Raw genomic sequence first — 22,376 nt, 5'->3', positions numbered from 1 at the left:
CAACTGGAGTGTATTTATTCGTCTGAGCTACGATGAAGACATGGGTGTAAATGTAAAACGCAGTGTATTTGTGTACTGGTGCGTAGGTCGCCATGTTTAGCGGACACAGCATCCTTTCACCCCCATGTCATTTTCTAAACATCTGTAAGTAATCAACAACTGTGTAAAATATGTTGAAACTGCACAAAGATTTTAAGTTTTTGTATTGAATACATAATTTTGCTAAAAATCAAAACTTACGTCTTTGGAACTGGTGAAATCCTGGCTAGACCTGACTTGACCGAGTCTCGAAGCACTGCTCGCCCGAGTGATCAGAAGAAGGAGTGACCTTTACAAGTCACGTGACGTCGGTTACTTCGTTTGGTTGGTTAAAAGTTCCCAATGAGTGACATGATCATATGGATTCCGCTCATTCTTGCAGCTGAATCACTTGGGCAACGCAGAAGGTGTTAAGAATTAAAACACATCGAAAGAGATAAAAGAAAACTGTTACCCGTGACCTTTGTTACTAAATTAATTTTCAGTTTCTGCAAAAGAAAACGTCGAAATCATATTGTTTAAGATTTGTTCCTATTTTAAATGCGCAGGGGTGGAAGGAAGTTGCCGGCGAATGGTGGCTGCCGTGAGTATGAGCATATTTGGTCATAAGGCGTTTGTCTTGATACCCGATATTAGTCTTGCTAGCTTCCATCCAGACCTCTCTTTTCGGTAGTCCCGGTTACCCAAGCGAAGATGAATCTTCCCCGACTATTTATAGGGTGTAGATACACCTTTCACTAGCAGAGCCGGGGAATAATGGTTTATTGAGGTGGTGGGCAGACCGGTTAGCAGCAAGTCTGTTGGCCGCATCCCTTGGCCTTTCGCATAAGTCTTAACAAAAATATGCTGGGCCTAACTGATCATCTTAGGTACGGTCAACGTTTTTGGTGTGCGAATCAAATTTAAACATTTCCTAAAGCTCTTGTCTTGTTGGAAAATCTGGATCAGGGCAACATGCAGTTAGATAATAGTTTGGGATGTGTAAATAGTTTTGAGAATTACAAACATTGTAATAATTTAAAATGGGGTAATTAAATAAACTTATAGACATAACCAATATAGGGATATGTGGTAATTTTATCTTCGTCCCTATTGACCCGTTAATTACATATATAAAGTTTATTATTTATGAACGAGCATGCATGGAGAGAAAAACTAGTGCAGCGACGACAAAGTGGTAAATGCATGGTCAGGCGCACATGTGTAGCCTGTGAAATACCGTCTCTTGTCAGCTTTACATCAGCTAGGGATTTATTCCATAACTGTTTATGCAAATGCGTAAAAAGTAGCCACTTAGGCATCATCGTTTAAGCAGAAAAACACTTTTGGCAAAAAATCGATCAGCACAAATTTCTAATCGAATTTAGGATATTATTTTAGAATAAATTTTAGAATTTCACAAAATATCAGCCTCGCATATACGTATTACCGTTCAAAATCGGCCGTAATGAAATTTGCTAAAATTTATAACCCTTATCGCAATTATTTCAAATTTTAGACTCATTTTAATGAAATTTAATGAAAGGCAGTAATTTGAACTATACTTGGTAAATATGAAGAGTTTAATCCAGCTAGCAAATTTAAGGATGTATTGCCCTTATTAACTCTCGTTTGGTGTTTTATGACGTTTTTAAGAAAAACTGGACAATAACGCGGCCTGACCACTAATTTTGTGAATGAAAGGAAACCTGCACTCATGTTGACAAAACCTCCTGACTTAAAACCACATCCGAGCCAGCGCATGACTCTTGAGTTCACTTAATTAATTATTTGTATGAAAATTGTTATAGGTATACATGAATATAGTTCACAGGAAATTCAAGCCCATGCACTCTATAGCATGTAAAAGTCTATATGTATTTGTTTATTTATTTGCTCGGGATTTTGCGTTGTACTCCAATGTATATGCCGGTTTGTAGCCGAGTCAGTATGTTCACATAAGCGGCGATGATGCGGACTGCATATCAGATATAGGTGTACATGTACCAGTATTGCGATAACCCATAACGATGTTACGGTATAGACAAAGATGGATATACACGATTGAAGCTATACACGGTTGTAGATGATATAGATATAGCGTTTCTAGACGTAATAATGTCTGACAAGCAGGCTACATGACAGAGGAAGCCATGCATATGGATTGAACCAAACACAGTTTAATTTATTAATTTATTTATTTTATTGTTATTTAAAGTTATACACAAGCATGTTTTCACAGATCCGATGACGGTCAGCGGCATGGGTGGAGGAAACCGGAGTGTCCGAAGAAAAATCTATGCCCCGTGACATGTCATTGACGAACTTTGCCACAAGTTATAAAAGTACATAGTAAGGGGTTCTCAATTAACGAAAGTTACAGACTGCACAAACGGTCACAAGTGCTATCGCCGCCGTCCGCTTATTGTCTCAAGGGGGCAGCGAGAGCAGAGGAATCTACAAATTCCTTGTCCAATTAAGGCTTGGGTTGAACTCTTATATCGTGTGTCCCAGCGATTAAAATGCAACAATCTTGAACCACTATAGGCTCTATAAACTATAGATGTATGCAAGTGTGAAACTCAAATTATGCAGTCCATGTTTTTTCGTACGTATTACTGCAACTTATATACTTTGCATTAGATATCGTAACTTCACAACCGTACTCTGTTCTATTTATTTATATTTTACATATTTCATGAATTTAAAGTTTTACGCCGTAATTTGACTACGTTTGTCACGTAATTGGCCTAACGTAAGTCCGTTTCCAATAAGTATAGTTTTACATACTCCCCTGGTCCGACGTTGCAGGACCCTGCTGTAGGGTTCCGATGTTATCTTGAGTAAAACAGTTGACTTGTTCTAACTATCAGAAGTCTGTTCAATTATTCAACTCTCGGAGCACCCAAAGCGACGAAACAACGTTCATGCACGAGTATTGGTGGAGGAAACTTTGGAGAAGCCTGCTTGGAAGATAATCCCATCAGTTTAGGGCTGCTTAAGACGCAAACTGACACCAGTCACATGGGGAATTAGTGTGCATCTCAGCCCGCAATTAACTGCCGTTTATACATCAATCAGTAGATCTAACGTTTGATTCGCCTACAGCGGACGCAAACTGACACCAGTCACATGGGGAATTAGTGTGCATCTCAGCCCACAATTAACTGCCGTTTATACATCAGTCAGTAGATCTAACGTTTGATTCGCCTACAGCGGACGCAAACTGACACCAGTCACATGGGGAATTAGTGTGCATCTCAGCCCGCAATTAACTGCCGTTTATACATCAATCAGTAGATCTAACGTTTGATTCGCCTACAGCGAACGCAAACTGACACCAGTCACATGGGGAATTAGTGTGCATCTCAGCCCGCAATTAACTGCCGTTTGTGAATACGAGAGAATTATACTGATTGTAAAATTATCAGAAAGTTAGACTGATGGCGTTTGATTGAATAACCTTGACACACCACTTTTTTGCAGTAATAACTTGTGACGCTGATTGAAATTTTCACACAGGATCTGTCAAATGCTAAAAGGCGGGTTATGTACTCGCCATATATGCTGGACATGTATGTAAGGATAATTTACGAAGTCAAAATCGAAACTATCCTTCACCTGGTAAAGCCAGTGAGACAGGAAACCACTTTGGCCTTTGTATACAAATAGATAAGGTAACCATTTGGAGAACGAAAGTCGACATAATGTCTTCCACAGCTTTTGCTGTATAGGGATAGTTTAAATCTATAACAGATCATCAGTATACCGTTTAGTGAATAAGAAAGACCGGGCCTGGTGAAGACTGCTCTTTAATAAATTCTGCGTAAGAGGGGACAGCCTGTATCCATCGGAATATCTACGTTGTGTACACTGTTGAAATATGATTTCTCCCAACCAGTTTCACATATATCATATTAATGAGAAATTCAAGCAACTCGATAAACAACCAAACATTGAATGAATAGTATCTTTGTATGTGATGGAACTGAAGAAGGCTTTGTTGCCTTTGACATTAATGTAGCGGTGACCAGATTTATGAAACACCGATAAGACTAGTGATGAAATTCTACCAATTAAATCTTCATGGTGAGGAATAGTATTATAGAGAAAAGAGAAATCAGAAGTGGATATGTTCTTATAAAGTACGTGTATTTGAGCGTCTAGTTCATCAGTAAGATATGGAATTTTTAAGAATCCACATATAGTTTACGCCTCAATGTTTACAATTGCACAATGGCAGTTTTTCCAACATGTAATTGCACTTTCTTGTACATCGTGCCGTCGTTAAGAGAGTAGATGTATACAAATTTGGTGTTACTGTTGAACGACCTTTGGAGATTTACGGAGATTTACGCATTTCGGAATCCAATAAATTTGTTTTATATCGGTGAGACTGGAAGGTGGGCCCTACGGATATACTCCTCTGTGTGAGTTCCTCGTTCGTTCTAGACTACGTTGATTTTGAGACATAAACTGACCGCATATATAACGTAAATGCCATTCATTCAGTCCATTACGGTGAAAACACGCCATGCTGTGCTATGTGGTTACGTGTAGAGGCTATATTATAACGAAGACATGAAATGGCCATGTTGTACACAACTACAGAGGTTACAATGCTTCCCTTGTGGTCTTCCCAGACCGCAGCAACATGTAGTTACTCGCCTAGTGTCTTTGAGATTTACGAATAATACACGATACTAAATGTGTTCAAGCACACAGGGTAAGATTGTTGTACTCTGTTGGATATCAAGTCACACTGAATGGTGTTCAAGCGCACAGGGTAAGGTTGTTGTACTCTGTTGGATATCAAGTCACATTGAATGGTGTTCAAGCGCACAGAGTAAGGTTGTTGTACTCTGTTGGATATCAAGTCACATTGAATGGTGTTCAAGCGCACAGGGTAAGGTTGTTGTACTCTGTTGGATATCAAGTCACATTGAATGGTGTTCAAGCGCACAGGGTAAGGTTGTTGTACTCTGTTGGATATCAAGTCACATTGAATGGTGTTCAAGCGCACAGGGTTAGGTTGTTGTACTCTGTTGGATATCAAGTCACATTGAATGGTGTTCAAGCGCACAGGGTTAGGTTGTTGTACTCTGTTGGATATCAAGTCACATTGAATGGTGTTCAAGCGCACAGGGTAAGGTTGTTGTACTCTGTTGAATATCAAGTCACATTGAATGGTGTTCAAGCGCACAGGGTAAGGTTGTTGTACTCTGTTGGATATCAAGCCACACTAAATGGTGTTCAAGCGCACAGGGTAAGGTTGTACTCTGTTGAATATCAAGTCACACTGAATGGTGTTCAAGCGCACAGGGTAAGGTTGTTGTACTCTGTTGGATATCAAGCCACACTGAATGGTGTTCAAGCGCACAGGGTAAGGTTGTTGTACTCTGTTGAATATCAAGTCACATTGAATGGTGTTCAAGCGCACAGGGTTAGGTTGTTGTACTCTGTTGGATATCAAGTCACATTGAATGGTGTTCAAGCGCACAGGGTTAGGTTGTTGTACTCTGTTGGATATCAAGCCACACTGAATGGTATCCACGGAAACAGCCTTATTATAAAGCTGTTACTCAAGAATGTATAGCTGTTTCTAAAACTAAAATCTCACGGTCATATTTTGATTTTAGGTAGAACAGTGTATCCGGTGCCTTAACGTGTTACAACCAATGGCTGTGCGCATAAAAATGACATTCACGATCCATCATAGCGACAACGCCTTCTAATACAGCCACTACACGGTTGGTGATGGAAAACAGGCCAGTACTGCTATGTCTTGGTTCACACAAGCGGAAAAAGCTTCTCAGTGTATAACAAATCCTTGGTCCTTACGAGCGACAAATGTTTTGAATTCCAACAAAGATTTAGAATCAGTAGTTGGTCCCTATGAGGGAAAATGCATGCTACACAATATATACCCACTTGTTACTTGAGTGAGTGAGTGCTTAAGGGTTAACGTCGTACTTAACAATTTTGCAGTGACATGGCGACCAAGGAGTCTTTGGAGTGCATGTACGTGTAATGTGCCTCCTTGTTGCAGGATGGATTTCCACCGCTCTTTTATCTAGTGCTGTTTCATTGTGGCGACTTACCGAACGCAAGTATATCGCCCGGTCCGTCTGTATTTGGTCCGTCCGAGAGACAATGCTGTGCAGTATATACCCACTCATTATTTGGTCGGTACGAGAGACACTGCTGTGCAGTATATACCCACTCGTTATTTGGTCCGTAGATGAGCGACAATGTTGTGCAATATATACAAACTCGTTATTTGGTCCGTACGAGAGACAATGCTGTGCAGTATATATCCACTCTTTATTTGATCGGTACGGGAGACAATGCTGTGCAGTATATACCCACTCATTATTTGGTCCGTGCGAGAGACAATGTTATGCAATATATACCCACTCGTTATTTGGTCCTTACGAGAGACAATGCTGTGCAACATATACCCACTTGTTATTTGGTCCGTATACGAGAGACAATTTTCTGCAATATATACCCACTCGTTATTTGGTCTGTAGATGAGTGACAGTGTTGTGCAATATATACCCACTCGTTATTTGGTCCGTATACGAGAGACAATTTTCTGCAATATATACCCACTCGTTATTTGGTCTGTAGATGAGTGACAGTGTTGTGCAATATATACCCACTCGTTATTTGGTCTGTAGATGAGTGACAGTGTTGTGCAATATATACCCACTCGTTATTTGGTCTGTAGATGAGTGACAGTGTTGTGCAATATATACCCACTCGTTATTTGGTCTGTAGATGAGTGACAGTGTTGTGCAATATATACCCACTCGTTATTTGGTCTGTAGATGAGTGACAGTGTTGTGCAATATATATCCACTCGTTATTTGGTCTGTAGATGAGTGACAGTGTTGTGCAATATATACCCACTCGTTATTTGGTCCTTACAAGAGACAATGCTGTCCAATGTATACCCACTATTTATTTGGTCGGTACCAGAGACAATGCTGTGCAGTATATACCCACTCTTTATTTAGCCCTTTTATGTACGACAATTCTGTACAATATATACACACTTATTATTTGGTTCATAGTAGGAATAAAGTTTTCAAAAATAACCACAACTTGGTCCATACAAGCGAATATGCTTTCGACTATACCCACTCGTTATCTGATCTGTACGAGAGTCAATGCTGTGCAGTATATACCCACTCATTACTTGGTCGCTATGAGAGACAATGCTGTGCAGTATATACCCACTCGTTATTTGGTCGGTACAAGAGAGAATGCTGTGCAATATATACCCATTTGTTATTTAGCCGGTACGAGAGACAACGCTGTGCAGTACATACCCTCTCGTTATTTGGTGGGTACGAGAGACACGCTGTGCAGTACATACCCGCTCGTTATTCGGTGGGTACGAGAGACAATGCTGTGCAGTATATACCCACATGTTATTTTGCGGGTAGGAGAGACAATGCTGTGCAGCATATACCAACTCGTTATTTGGTCGGTACGAGAGACAATGCTGTGCAGTATATACCCAGTTGTGATTTGGTCGGTACGAGAGACAATACTATGCAATATATACCCAGTTGTTATTTGGCCGGTACGAGAGACAATGCTGTGCAGTATATACCCACTCATTTTTTGGTTGGGTACGTGGGAAGGTCTGTCAGCAACCAGCGGATGGTCGTGGGTTTCCCCCGGGCTCTGCTCGGTTTCCACCCACTATAATGCTGGCCGCCATTGTATAAGTGAAATATTCTTGAGTACGGCGCAAAACACCAATCAAATAAATGATTTTTTGGTCGGTATGAGAGACAATGCTGTGCAATATATGCCCACGTGGTATTTAGTCCTTTTGTGTATGACAATGCTGTGCGATATATAGCCACTTGTTATTTGGGATCTGATTACTTTTCATATGATTGGTGTTTAACGCTGATTCGCTTATGAAGTTTCACGCTTGTTGGGTAAACCTATGTATTTATATTAGCGGTAGTGGACAGGCGATATCTAACAACCTTAATGGAAGACCATATGAATGCCGCTACGTTCGAGGTTCCTCTGCCCGAGCCGTGGACTGAACCAACACATATTCAATGTGTCTTACCAATTAAAAAACGCAGATCTTCACCACCCGTCAAGGCCTGTGTTAAAAAACATTTCACTGGTGTTCGACGCAACTTTTTCACACAGAGCACGGCGATCAGTTTTACAGAGTAATACGCAATCCGACAATTGAATATGTTGCAATGTAAAAATTCGCAATGTAAAAATTCTCAGCTTATTTTAAATTGACAATTTATCCTGATAAAGCTGTCTTTAGTGTGGTGGTTGACCTGATTTTCAGTGCGGCAAGATCTCTTGGTATATATCCTCTCTGGATGATAATGTTCTGAATAAGGATGTCATGCATGTCTAATACATTTATTTGAATGTAAATTTATTGTTTATATCCAAACATATGTATTTAATCTGAATTATGATAATATTTATGAATATATTAAAAGTATAATATGACCAAAATCCAGGTTAAAGACATTTACTCGCTGAAAAGACCAATTTTTAGTGCAAATATTTTTATTAAACATATGCTACATCCTCAATTTATAACATTATTATGCAAAGACAATACAAACTAAGATGAGGTCCCAAATACTCACCATACAAAAATCATTTTTACGTGTTTTTCTCTTTAACGAAATTTAAAGAAAGTCCACATTTAAAACTAACTTTTTGCACTCTTTCATCTGAACGTAATTGTTATGTTTTCTTCACCTTTATAAGTCCATACCTAAGGCCTGGGTTGAAACAAGAATGTATCCATGTCATTCACTTTGATTAGGAAGATCACTGACACAGCCGGACCAGAGTTTACATGCCCAGTAGATCAACCAAAACACAATACTGAATTGATGCACCACAGTGTTTTATTTTGTGTTGTTACAATGTCACATGGAAACAGTTGAAATGATATTCGATTCTCGGAATGATGTTTGCCCCATTAAAGACAAATTTGTAATAAATTCAGCTGGTTTCCATGGTTTCCCCCTCAGAGCCTACAAAACAAAACAACTCCCTCATTTGTTTTTACATCACAAATCATGAAATGGAATGGAGTCCTTCCACAAAAATGATCACTTCCTTATTGATCAGCCCTACAATGGCAGTGTGTCAATCCAAAACTCACTATTGATATAAACACGGGGGAATGTACAGAGCATCATACAGGGTTTGCCCATACTGGGCAAATCTTGTTTTCTAAACTGATTTATAATTACTTGATTATTGTTAGAAGCCATACCCAAGTTTTCTTTCCATTGTGGGAAGATCAGAAATTGTGCTGGTTGAGGACACATGGTGTCACCATTACATGACACATACACATCAGCTAAATTCCAAGAAACCATGCTCTCTTTGGGTTCTCTCCTGCACCAATTCAATGGACTACTACCACAAAGGTGAAATATTCCTAACCACTCAAGTAAAGTTTGAATGAAAGCAGAAAGGCAGAAATAGGCAACACTTGTGCTCTCAAGCTTTAAAGCGCTTCTTCAGTCTCAGGAGAAACCAGTGAGAAACATTAATCTGATATGAAAGATACACTATAGAACATAGCTAGCACCACCATCCAAAACCATTTACCACGAATTACACTATTTAACCTTTAGAAATGAAGAGACCTCAAAAACAAAATCTTCAGCAGTTTAAGTCCAACTTTCCTGATGTGACATGATAATATTCCTTATGTGACAAATGAGGTAGATGTAACATCGAGTCGAGCAGTTATGCTGGAGTGACGTCATGCCTGTTTGAAAGTACAGTCATTTGTTGATGTGACATGATAATATTCCTTATGTGACAAATGAGGTAGATGTAACATCGAGTCGAGCAGTTATGCTGGAGTGACGTCATGCCTGTTTGAAAGTACAGTCATTTGTTGATGTGACATGATAATATTCCTTATGTGACAAATGAGGTAGATGTAACATCGAGTCGAGCAGTTATGCTGGAGTGATGTCATGCCTGTTTGAAAGTACAGTCATTTGTTGATGTGACATGATAATATTCCTTATGTGACAAATGAGGTAGATGTAACATCGAGTCGAGCAGTTATGCTGGAGTGATGTCATGCCTGTTTGAAAGTACAGTCATTTGTTGATGTGACATGATAATATTCCTTATGTGACAAATGCGGTAGATGTAACATCGAGTCGAGCAGTTATGCTGGAGTGACGTCATGCCTGTTTGAAAGTACAGTCATTTGTTGATGTGACATGATAATATTCCTTATGTGACAAATGCGGTAGATGTAACATCGAGTCGAGCAGTTATGCTGGAGTGACGTCATGCCTGTTTGAAAGTACAGTCATTTGTTGATGTGACATGATAATATTCCTTATGTGACAAATGAGGTAGATGTAACATCGAGTCGAGCAGTTATGCTGGAGTGACGTCATGCCTGTTTGAAAGTACAGTCATTTGTTGATGTGACATGATAATATTCCTTATGTGACAAATGAGGTAGATGTAACATCGAGTCGAGCAGTTATGCTGGAGTGACGTCATGCCTGTTTGAAAGTACAGTCATTTGTTGATGTGACATGATAATATTCCTTATGTGACAAATGAGGTAGATGTAACATCGAGTCGAGCAGTTATGCTGGAGTGACGTCATGCCTGTTTGAAAGTACAGTCATTTGTTGATGTGACATGATAATATTCCTTATGTGACAAATGAGGTAGATGTAACATCGAGTCGAGCAGTTATGCTGGAGTGACGTCATGCCTGTTTGAAAGTACAGTCATTTGTTGATGTGACATGATAATATTCCTTATGTGACAAATGAGGTAGATGTAACATCGAGTCGAGCAGTTATGCTGGAGTGACGTCATGCCTGTTTGAAAGTACAGTCATTTGTTGATGTGACATGATAATATTCCTTATGTGACAAATGAGGTAGATGTAACATCGAGTCGAGCAGTTATGCTGGAGTGACGTCATGCCTGTTTGAAAGTACAGTCATTTGTTGATGTGACATGATAATATTCCTTATGTGACAAATGAGGTAGATGTAACATCGAGTCGAGCAGTTATGCTGGAGTGACGTCATGCCTGTTTGAAAGTACAGTCATTTGTTGCAACACATCAGCGATGGGTGACACCAAGTGTTCTTGCATGACGTCACACCAGGCGACATTGGAAATGATAGAAAACTTTTGTCTCCGTATTCTCCTCTGAAACTAACAACAGTGGTTTTAATACAACGTAATTTTTTTCACAATATGGGAAGGAATTAATACCTCAGTCCTTATCATTTAACCCTGCTTTTGTGACATACTGGTGTGACATACAGGTGTGACATACAGGTGTGACATACAGGTGTGACATACAGGTGTGACATACTGGTGTGACATACAGGTGTGACATACAGGTGTGACATACTGGTGTGACATACTGGTGTGACATACTGGTGTGACATACTGGTGTGACATACAGGTGTGACATACAGGTGTGACATACTGGTGTGACATACAGGTGTGACATACAGGTGTGACATACAGGTGTGACATACAGGTGTGACATACTGGTGTGACATACAGGTGTGACATACAGGTGTGACATACGGGTGTGACATACTGGTGTGACATACTGATGTGACATAAAGGTGTGACATACGGGTCCTCCTGCTGTAGTAGCTCACTACATTTTACACTGATCAAGCTCACTACTCACCGACTTCATTAAACATGAACTCCTGCTGGTATTCCTTGAGGAACTGGGACGATCTTGACTCATCCATGAATAAGGAGTACACCCGCTTGATGTCATCCACATCCACTTCCGTAGCCTCAATGAACACAAACAAAAACTCACTGTACTTACTGTAAAGTCCTGAAGAATTACAGCCTCCAAGCAGTGCAGTATTAAACAACACAAAATATACTTTAAAAGCTGTTAAAGTTAATGTGCTTTGTACATATTACACTGGAAAACAAGAAGTGATTTTATTGTCATTAATAAGAACGTTTTACTCACACTCTAGCTACCGTGAAACGATTATGGAAGTGTTGACTTCACTCACACTCTAGCTACCGCGAAACGATTATGAAAGTGTTGACTTCACTCACACTCTAGCTACCACAATAAGGTTATGGAAGTGTTGACTTCACTCACACTCTAGCTACCACAATAAGGTTATGGAAGTGTTGACTTCACTCACACTCTAGCTACCACAATAAGGTTATGGAAGTGTTGACTTCACTCACACTCTAGCTACCATGAAATGATTATGGAAGTGTTGACTTCACTCACACTGTAGCCACCACAATAAGGTTATGGAAGTGTTGACTTCACTCACACTTTAGCTACCACAATAAGGTTATGGAAGTGTTGACTTCACTCACACTCTAGCCACAACAATAAGATTTTGGAAGTTTTTGCTTCACTCACACTCTAGCTACCACAATAAGGTTATGGAAGTGTTGACTTCACTCACACTTTAGCTACCACAATAAGGTTATGGAAGTGTTGACTTCACTCACACTCTAGCCACAACAATAAGATTTTGGAAGTTTTTGCTTCACTCACACTCTAGCTACCATGAAATGATTATGGAAGTGTTGACTTCACTCACACTGTAGCCACCAAAATAAGGTTATGGAAGTGTTGACTTCACTCACACTCTAGCTACCACAATAAGGTTATGGAAGTGTTGACTTCACTCACACTCTAGCTACCACAATAAGGTTATGGAAGTGTTGACTTCACTCACACTCTAGCTACCACAATAAGGTTATGGAAGTGTTGCAATCACAATAAACGTCCGAAACCAGTCTGAGCTGTTAGACTGACAGCTATGTCAAAGTCAACAAATAAACAAAGCCATAGTATTGTAGAAAATGGACAAAATGGTAAGGAACTCAAGCTTGATGTATAACTTGGCTCGGTGATGTATTAGGCTTGTATTAGTCCATGTATTAGTCCATGTAGTGTGTGTTTTAAGTCACAAATTACTTGGTAGCAACACATTCAAGTGAAAGGAAAGTAAAACTACATAAACCCCTGACATACTTTTCGCTTCCGTGACACCAGATTGGCTGTGGTAATTAACTGTATGGCGTAGCGAAGAGAGGTCTCCATGCCTATTCTGGTCAACACAGTGAGGGCATCATCAGTCATTTCAACATCTTCTTCTTCACACCTACACAAACATACACACAAATAAGTATTTCAATTTGCAATATCACACGGAAAAACATGTGTATATCCCTTCACATAAGAAACTGTGATCAAGGGACATAATCCACAGAAGTAACAAGTTCTAGTATGGACAGATGGGTTCTCTCCCTTTAGTCATGTTACGCGCTCTGCAGCATTGTTGACAAATTGAATTAGGAAATAAAACAGTTCCTTGTAAATCGCAGTACTTTGACATAATGGACTACCCTCAGTTATCAGTAAACTCAGGTGGCCATGAAAAGTACTAGTATTATTACGGCTGTGGGCCATTATATGAGTTCATGTAGTGTTAAATCAGTTAGTCTAAGAAGCGAGGAAATGTCTCATTCACTGACCTAATTTTAAGGATTTGTTTGATTTCCTTCTCCTCATAGGGCGTGGTGGAAATGATCAGTAACCTGTCCAGCAGATCAATGGGGATTCCATGGGGGCTCTGGTAGTTTGTTCCTCGTATCCTGTCCATACAAAACAAACCTAATTCATTATCCAATTTTTACATAACAGTGAGCCGCGGAAAAGTGAGACCAAGCAATCACAAAACACCTGGTGCAGATATTACACTGAAACTAAAGAATGACAGCTGAAATGCTGGATGGAGGGACAGAAGGACACACACAAATTAATATATCATGCTTTGGCTATAAAAGAAGTGTACCTGGTAATTCCTCTGTTTGTAGCCATGATAAGTATTGGGGCCATGTCAGACTCCAGTGCTCGGTTCAGAAAGGAAAAGCACTCTATGTCCAACATGTGAACTTCATCTACAAACAACACCTGTGAACATAACAAACCCGTTACCATTCTGACTGACACAAGACGCTTTGTACATCCTCCACCCAGAGTTCTCCGGGGCGGGGCGGGATATACACTACCAAGCAAATATCCTATTTCCATTACATGCAGTCTCAACTTCTTGATCATAATTATATATTACTTTGTCACACTTTCCAGTTTTCCCAGTAAAACAGGTGTGTATCACGTTACCTTGAAAGTTTATAGTATGAATGGAGTGAGAAACTTCTCTTATATAAGAATTGCTGTGTTAATCAATCAATCAATTCCGATGGTTATTCCTAACATCAGTCATCTGGTTCAGCTTGTTTATACTGACCCCAGGTACAATCTCGGCTTTTCCTTCCTCTCTCCACTCGGCAACCTTAGTGTTAATTTGTTCTCGGACTTCAGACTTGATCTCGCCCGTGTCACCTGCAAATTATGTGCACATGAAGGTAATCCTAAAGCAAATGTCTCACACAATGGTAATCCTAAAGCAAATGTCTCACACAATGGTAATCCTAAAGCAAATGTCACACACAATGGTAATCCTAAAGCAAATGTCACACACAATGGTAATCCTAAAGCAAATGTCACACACAATGGTAATCCTAAAGCAAATGTCACACACAGTGGTAATCCTAAAGCAAATGTTACAAACAAAGGTAAACCTAAAGCACATCTCTCTTCAATCATAACACAAAATAAAGTTAAGAATGCAAATCATCTAGTTAACAAAGTAAGGAACCTCTGTCAAAAGACTGCATATGGCATATGTAAATTAGGCAGAGATGACATCAAAAATCTCAGCTGTGTATTATGTACTAAAAGCGAAGGAGAGGCAACAGTGCATCTAATTCTGAACAAGCTACTGTGATTAAATCAAATGGGTTGAGAATGCACGAAAGTGTACAAGGTTCAGAAGCTCGAAAATGAAATGAAATATAAATCTGAAGTGCCAACTTGCCTGAGAACAGAGCAAGGAAACCTTGTGTTCTACTATTGATGACATCTATCTCATGCAAGGTTACGGTATGCACCACTTCCTTCCTCTTCTGTAACTCTCCCTCTGGGCACTGCACAAATCTTGTCTGTAAGTCACAAACACATCATCATCTAGCTGGCACTTCACTCTAGGAGAGGAGGCTCTATCTTAGAGCTGTATGTCATTGTTCATGTAAGTCACAAACACAACATCATCTAGCTGGCACTTCACTCTAGGAGAGGAGGCCCTATCTTAGAGCTGTATGTCATTGTTCATGTAAGTCACAAACACAACATCATCTAGCTGGCACTTCACTCTAGGAGAGGAGGCTTTATCTTAGAACTGTTTGTCATTGTTCATGTAAGTCACAAACACATCATCATCTAGCTTGCACTTCACTCTAGGAGAGGAGGCCCTATCTTAGAGCTGTATGTCATTGTTCATGTAAGTCACAAACACATAATCATCTAGCTGGCACTTCACTCTAGGAGAGGAGGCCCTATCTTAGAGCTGTTTGTCACTCTTCATGTAAGTCACAAACACATCATCATCTAGCTTGCACTTCACTCTAGGAGAGGAGGCCCTATCTTAGAGCTGTTTGTCACTATTCATTAAGTCACAAACAACATCATCTAGCTGGCACTTCACTCTAGGAGAGGACGCCCTATCTTAGAGCTGTTTGTCACTATTCATGTAAGTCACAAACAACATCATCTAGCTGGCACTTCCCTCTAGGAGAGGAGGCCCTATCTTAGAGCTGTTTGTCACTCTTCATGTAAGTCACCAACAACATCATCTAGCTGGCACTTCACTCTAGGAGAGGAGGCCCTATCTTAGAGCTGTATGTCATTGTTCATTTAAGTCACAAACACAACATCATCTAGCTGGCACTTCACTCTAGGAGAGGAGGCTTTATCTTAGAGCTGTATGTCATTGTTCATGTAAGTCACAAACACATCATCATCCAGCTGGCACTTCACTCTAGGAGAGGAGGCTTTATCTTAGAGCTGTATGTCATTGTTCATGTAAGTCACAAACAACATCATCTAGCTGGCACTTCACTCCAGGAGAGGAGGCCCTATCTTAGAGCTGTATGTCATTGTTCATGTAAGTCACAAACACATCATCATCTAGCTGGCACTTCACTCTAGGAGAGGAGGCCCTATCTTAGAGCTGTTTGTCACTCTTCATGTAAGTCACAAGCACAACATCATCTAGCTGGCACTTCACTCCAGGAGAGGAGGCCCTATCTTAGAGCTGTATGTCATTGTTCATGTAAGTCACAAACACATCATCATCTAGCTTGCACTTCACTCTAGGAGAGGAGGCCCTATCTTAGAGCTGTTTGTCATTGTTCATGTAAGTCACAAACACATCATCATCTAACTGGCACTTCACTCTAGGAGAGGAGGCCCTATCTTAGAGCTGTATGTCATTGTTCATGTAAGTCACAAACACATCATCATCTAGCTGGCACTTCACTCTAGGAGAGGAGGCCCTATCTTAGAGCTGTTTGTCACTCTTCATGTAAGTCACAAGCACAACATCATCTAGCTGGCACTTCACTCCAGGAGAGGAGGCCCTATCTTAGAGCTGTATGTCATTGTTCATGTAAGTCACAAACACATCATCATCTAGCTGGCACTTCACTCTAGGAGAGGAGGCCCTATCTTAGAGCTGTTTGTCACTCTTCATGTAAGTCACAAGCACAACATCATCTAGCTGGCACTTCACTCCAGGAGAGGAGGCCCTATCTTAGAGCTGTATGTCATTGTTCATGTAAGTCACAAACACATCATCATCTAACTGGCACTTCACTCTAGGAGAGGAGGCCCTATCTTAGAGCTGTTTGCCACTATTCATGTAAGTCAAAAACAACATCATCTAGCTGGCACCTCACTCCAGGAGGGGAGGCCCTATCTTAGAGCTGCAATAGAGTGTCCTGGATAAATTTTTTCTCTGCAAAATGTTCACTCTCATTTAAGACTTACTTTTCTTAGAAAGCATTTTTCTACAAGACAAAACATGGTGGGCATATTTAGTGGATAAATGTGTACAATTTGTGTATAACTTATAAGAATGGTAGAGCGAGATGTGTAAAAGTTGTCAAAATTATTCATTTTTCCCCTTGCATAATGAATAATCTGATCAGAATAATCACCAGTTTGCAGAGTAATACCCACTGTAAATGGATTTAAGAAAAGCCAGGAGTGGTGTAAAAATAACAGAAGCGCTTTTGTTTCAAGGGGAGATAAGCATAGGTTGCACTAATAAGCAAAGCTGGGCATAAAATAAATTGGTTCATCTTCATGCCCAGCTTACTTATGTATGCAGAATACCACAAAGGATGCTATAGTGTAAAGACATGCTTTGACTACAACAAGATGACCAGTTTGATCAGTTTACCTGTGGACCCATGGCATCATAATCCCGTGCTCTTGTGAAGGATCGACCAAGCTTGGTGATTTTTCCTGTGGCTTTGTCAATTGTAATGATGTCTCTGGAAAATATGGATACACTACATTTTAGTATTACTACTTACTGTAAATCACATAGAATATCAATAAATCACATTTCAGTATTACAGCTTACTGTAAATCACATAGAATATCAATAAATCACATTTCAGTATTACTACTTACTGTAAATCACATAGAATATCAATAAATCACATTTCAGTATTACTACTTACTGTAAATCACATAGAATATCAATAAATCACATTTCAGTATTACTACTTACTGTAAATCACATAGAATATCAATAAATCACATTTCAGTATTACTACTTACTGTAAATCACATAGAATATCAATAAATCACATTCCAGTATTACTACTTACTGTAAATCACATAGAATATCAATAAATCACATTTCAGTATTACAGCTTACTGTAAATCACCAAGTTGTCACTTTTTTGTCTGATATTGGAAAGGTGTTATAAGGCTTGCTGGAAAGTAGAATGATATTCCACAGGAAAATCTCAGTTTCAGCCCTGTTTTATGACATTTATTTTCTTCTAAAATGCTCTTTTTTGGGCAGAAATTTTACGTCATTTGAAGCAGTTTGCTTTCTGATAAGGAAAGAACATGTACATGGTCTTTCCAAAATTTTATATTGCATACCCTGCCTGTACTTTTTCTTTTGTGAGAGATTCTATCATTTTCTGGCCCAGATCATACACAGTTTCCATTTCTGTGGTTTTCAAGGTCAGCTTCCCCACTTTGGCACCCTGAAGGAAATCCATGACAGAATGCTTATCTCCACATGGTTCATTCAAGAAGATACATACATTTCCACCACAGACATCTGTAACTTACACAGAAAGTATAGTGATATGGTGGTTGAAATGTTTTGATCGCTATGAAATATCAAGAATATATTAGGACATCCAAATTTACTAAATCTAGTAGTTTCCTTGCAAAATAATACATTAAGAACTGTCAACCCATCACACTACATGAACCTATGCTATGATAATTTTACTCATTTGATTCACGGTTTTATCTGCAGGTCTCTGGTAGACGATCTTACATACAGAGGAAGCCTATAGAGGAAACCAGGCAGAGCCATGGATAAACCCACAACCATCTGCAGGTCTCTGGTAGACGATCCTACATACAGAGGAAGCCTATAGAGGAAACCAGGCAGAGCCATGGATAAACCCACAACCATCTGCAGGTCTCTGGTAGACGATCGTACATACAGAGGAAGCCTATAGAGGAAACCAGCCAGAGCCATGGATAAACCCACAACCATCGGCAGGCCTCTGGTAGACGATCCCAAATACAGACGAAGCCTATAGAGGAAACCAGGCAGAGCCCTGGATAAACCCACAACCATCTGCAGGTCTCTGGTAGACGATCGTACATACAGAGGAAGCCTATAGAGGAAACCAGGCAGAGCCATGGATAAACCCACAGCCATCTGCAGGTCTCTTGTAGACGATCCTACATACAGAGGAAGCCTATAGAGGAAACCAGGCAGAGCCATGGATAAACCCACAACCATCTGCAGGTCTCTGGTAGACGATCCTACATACAGAGGAAGCCTATAGAGGAAACCAGGCAGAGCCATGGATAAACCCACAGCCATCTGCAGGTCTCTTGTAGACGATCCTACATACAGAGGAAGCCTATAGAGGAAACCAGGCAGAGCCATGGATAAACCCACAGCCATCTGCAGGTCTCTTGTAGACGATCCTACATACAGAGGAAGCCTATAGAGGAAACCAGGCAGAGCCATGGATAAACCCACAACCATCTGCAGGTCTCTGGTAGACGATCTTACATACAGAGGAAGCCTATAGAGGAAACCAGGCAGAGCCATGGATAAACCCACAGCCATCTGCAGGTCTCTGATAGACGATCCTACATACAGAGGAAGCCTATAGAGGAAACCAGGCAGAGCCCTTGATAAACCCACAACCATCTGCAAGTCTCTGGTAGACGATCCCACATGCAGAGGGAGCCAGCATGACATGCTGGCCAGTACAGAACAGTATTACAAATTAATCCAATATTATTCATATGGATAAATTTTACAAGAAGTAGCTGTTTTCCCTTACACAATAGCCACTAGACCCAGGTGGGTTCCCTTACCGTTCCTGTAGCGGGCCTGTCTATCTGTACCTCCACCACCTCACCCTCAATGATTTCTGCCTCTTCTCTGAAAGTACATAGTCATGCATTACTCCATATTCACAGTGAGCATCATTTCATATTTCAAAAACACTTACTGGTGATATTAGCTGGACATTAAAAGATAACATCGGTAGACATTTCCCTGATATACACAGAACTAAGTTTACTGGAATGATATCAAATATTTTCTGTCAACGATATCTCTGCTAATGTCAGGGAACATACCATTTAATGTTAAAACCTCAGAGAGCCCACTTTTTTGCCATAAAGTACATACTTGGCCTAGTTTCATGTCATAAGATGTCAAGTTAACCTTGAAAATCTGCATGTGGTCTAATGATTGTTACTCTCAGCAGAGACATGGTTTTTAAAATTTATATGAGAAGAGCTAAACTGAATCCCAAGACCTTACTTGATTCTGACACCAATGGACTTGCGGAAGGCCTGGGTCAGAGCCTCTGTTTTACTCATCTCCAGGGAGAAGATCTCACTGCCAGCAATACTCGTGAAGGGAGTCTCTGGTCCTAACGCCTGGGCCATACCTGAACAGTCACACTACATGAAGTACTAATTGTGTTTTCATCATTCAAGTGATAATACAACAGTACTATTTCTGACTTTTAAAAAATATCCTTTTTAGCATAAATTGGGTCTGACCGTTCAAAATGTCCCCAGGTTAAGTGGTTACTTGTCATTCTCCAATACAAGCTGCTTTGATGTACTTGGATAAATGATTTATCATGCCTTAATACACCGTTTAGTACATCTTCATGGGTGTGTCTTTGTTCCCTCCTGTTTGTCTCCATGACACATTAGTGAAATGACTGTATTTGACAATGATGATGGAATGATGTGGTGTGTCTTTGTTCCCTCCTGTTTGTCTTCATGACACATTAGTGAAATGACTGTATTTGACAATGATGATGGAATGATGAGGTTTGTCTTTGTTCCCTCCTGTTTGTCTCCATGACACATTAGTGAAATGACTGTATCTGATGATGATGATGGAATGATGTGGTGTGTCTTTGTTCCCTCCTGTTTGTCTCCATGACACATTAGTGAAATTACTGTATTTGACGATGATGATGGAATGATGAGGTTTGTCTTTGTTCCCTCCTGTTTGTCTCTATGACACATTAGTGAAATGACTGTATCTGATGATGATGATGGAATGATGTGGTGTGTCTTTGTTCCCTCCTGTTTGTCTCCATGACACATTAGTGAAATTACTGTATTTGACGATGATGATGGAATGATGTGGTGTGTCTTTGTTCCCTCCTGTTTGTCTCCATGACACATTAGTGAAATGACTGTATTTTACGATGATGATGGAATGATGTAGTGTGTCTTTGTTCCCTCCTGTTTGCCTCCATGACACATTAGTGAAATGACTGTATTTTACGATGATGATGGAATGATGTAGTGTGTCTTTGTTCCCTCCTGTTTGTCTTCATGACACATTAGTGAAATGACTGTATCTGATGATGATGATGGAATGATGTGGTGTGTCTTTGTTCCCTCCTGTTTGTCTCCATGACACATCAGTGAAATGACTGTATTTGACGATGATGATGGAATGATGTACTGGAATCATGCCCAATTTCGTTAACTAACGCTTTAAATACACATCCACCAGCCTTGTGTCTTCAGAAAAAGTCAAAGGACCAGTTATAAAACTCAAACCATGTATATCTTTCAAAAGTTCCTAGAGTTAACACATAATGTAACTGAAAACCTCAAGGAACATCCTTACTACATAGGCTTACCCATGGCGATGGCAGTTTTTCCTGTTCCTGGATGACCAGCTATAAGAGCTGCTCGGCCAGCTATCTTCCCTTCCTACAAAGAAAAGAAATGAACTTTATGTCACCAACCATTTACCACACATATGAAAGTCCCTGCAATATTTTGTTTAACAATGCCAAGCATAAAAGCAGATATTTTAACCATTCTGTCATTTTCATCCAAGCTCAACCTCCAATTCAAAATAAGCACACAAAGTTTTACTCTTACTAAACTGAGTGAAATCAACTGCATGTGACAGTTGTAAAGGCAACAGTTACAACACATTATGATAACAAATGGCAACATATTACCTTAATCATTTCAAGTATAATTCCTGCGGCGCGCCGTGACGCCGACTGGCCAACCATTCCCTGTGAGACATGTCGAGCATCCAAAGCATCATCAAGCCCAAGGCCTCGAATGTGAGAATGAGCCCCTGGAAGATAACGCACATTGCTACATCCTGTAGTGCTAAACAGTAGCTGCAGATAAAGTCAGACCACTGTACTTCAAACAATTACCCAGGAAGAGAAATTGCACACATACATGTACATGTATTAATTTCACAAGAATTCCTTTACCATGATGACCTCTATATCAGCATGTGCACCTAGTTTCCTCCAATTGTGATCTGAATTTAAGGTTATTTGCTCAGTTCATAAAGTTCTATTTGTGTTTACTGAGCTTTTACTTAGTACTTATTTAGACAAATATTCAGGAGATATTATTGAGCAAACTTGTCAAGGTATAATTCATAAAATTAAACTAAAATCGGCCAAGTCATCAAGATTAGCCTTGTAATTAGTTTATCAAAATACATACCAGTGAATAAAACAGTACTCAAAATTTTATACTTTTGTACAGTAATACATCAGGGTTCATATAAATCAAACGAAGGTAAATATAATTTGTTTGTTTATTCATTTGGTTGATGTTT

At 39.8% G+C, this 22,376-nt stretch overlaps 2 protein-coding genes across 13 annotated transcripts in view; both read right to left on the bottom strand.

Moving 5' to 3' along the window:
• The window catches only part of LOC135469212 (trichohyalin-like), an 82,309-nt gene extending 81,977 nt beyond the window's left edge, over nucleotides 1-332 (bottom strand). For all 11 annotated transcript variants that reach the window (XM_064747770.1, XM_064747767.1, XM_064747772.1 and 8 more), the window contains exon 1: nucleotides 241-332. The gene's annotated coding sequence lies outside the window, so the exon portion shown is untranslated. The remainder of the gene's footprint in view (nucleotides 1-240) is intronic.
• Nucleotides 333-8,921: 8,589 nt separating this feature from the next.
• Nucleotides 8,922-22,376, bottom strand: part of LOC135467650 (ruvB-like 2) — a 33,204-nt gene continuing 19,749 nt past the window's right edge. For both annotated transcript variants that reach the window (XM_064745441.1, XM_064745442.1), the window contains exons 3-15: nucleotides 21,751-21,875; nucleotides 21,421-21,493; nucleotides 20,067-20,196; nucleotides 19,613-19,679; nucleotides 18,137-18,243; nucleotides 17,418-17,511; nucleotides 14,994-15,117; nucleotides 14,364-14,458; nucleotides 13,908-14,026; nucleotides 13,588-13,707; nucleotides 13,085-13,214; nucleotides 11,747-11,861; nucleotides 8,922-9,068 (exon numbers count right to left, since the gene is read on the bottom strand). In XM_064745441.1, the coding sequence (XP_064601511.1) occupies nucleotides 9,037-9,068; nucleotides 11,747-11,861; nucleotides 13,085-13,214; nucleotides 13,588-13,707; nucleotides 13,908-14,026; nucleotides 14,364-14,458; nucleotides 14,994-15,117; nucleotides 17,418-17,511; nucleotides 18,137-18,243; nucleotides 19,613-19,679; nucleotides 20,067-20,196; nucleotides 21,421-21,493; nucleotides 21,751-21,875 (1,331 nt within the window). In that variant the 3' untranslated portion in view covers nucleotides 8,922-9,036. The remainder of the gene's footprint in view (nucleotides 9,069-11,746; nucleotides 11,862-13,084; nucleotides 13,215-13,587; nucleotides 13,708-13,907; nucleotides 14,027-14,363; nucleotides 14,459-14,993; nucleotides 15,118-17,417; nucleotides 17,512-18,136; nucleotides 18,244-19,612; nucleotides 19,680-20,066; nucleotides 20,197-21,420; nucleotides 21,494-21,750; nucleotides 21,876-22,376) is intronic.

The sequence above is a fragment of the Liolophura sinensis genome, chromosome 6 (genome assembly GCF_032854445.1).
Source record: "Liolophura sinensis isolate JHLJ2023 chromosome 6, CUHK_Ljap_v2, whole genome shotgun sequence".
NCBI classification, from domain to species: domain Eukaryota; kingdom Metazoa; phylum Mollusca; class Polyplacophora; order Chitonida; family Chitonidae; genus Liolophura; species Liolophura sinensis.
The sequence above is the reverse complement of the archived record's forward strand: the minus strand, read 5'-3'. Positions and strand labels throughout refer to the sequence as shown.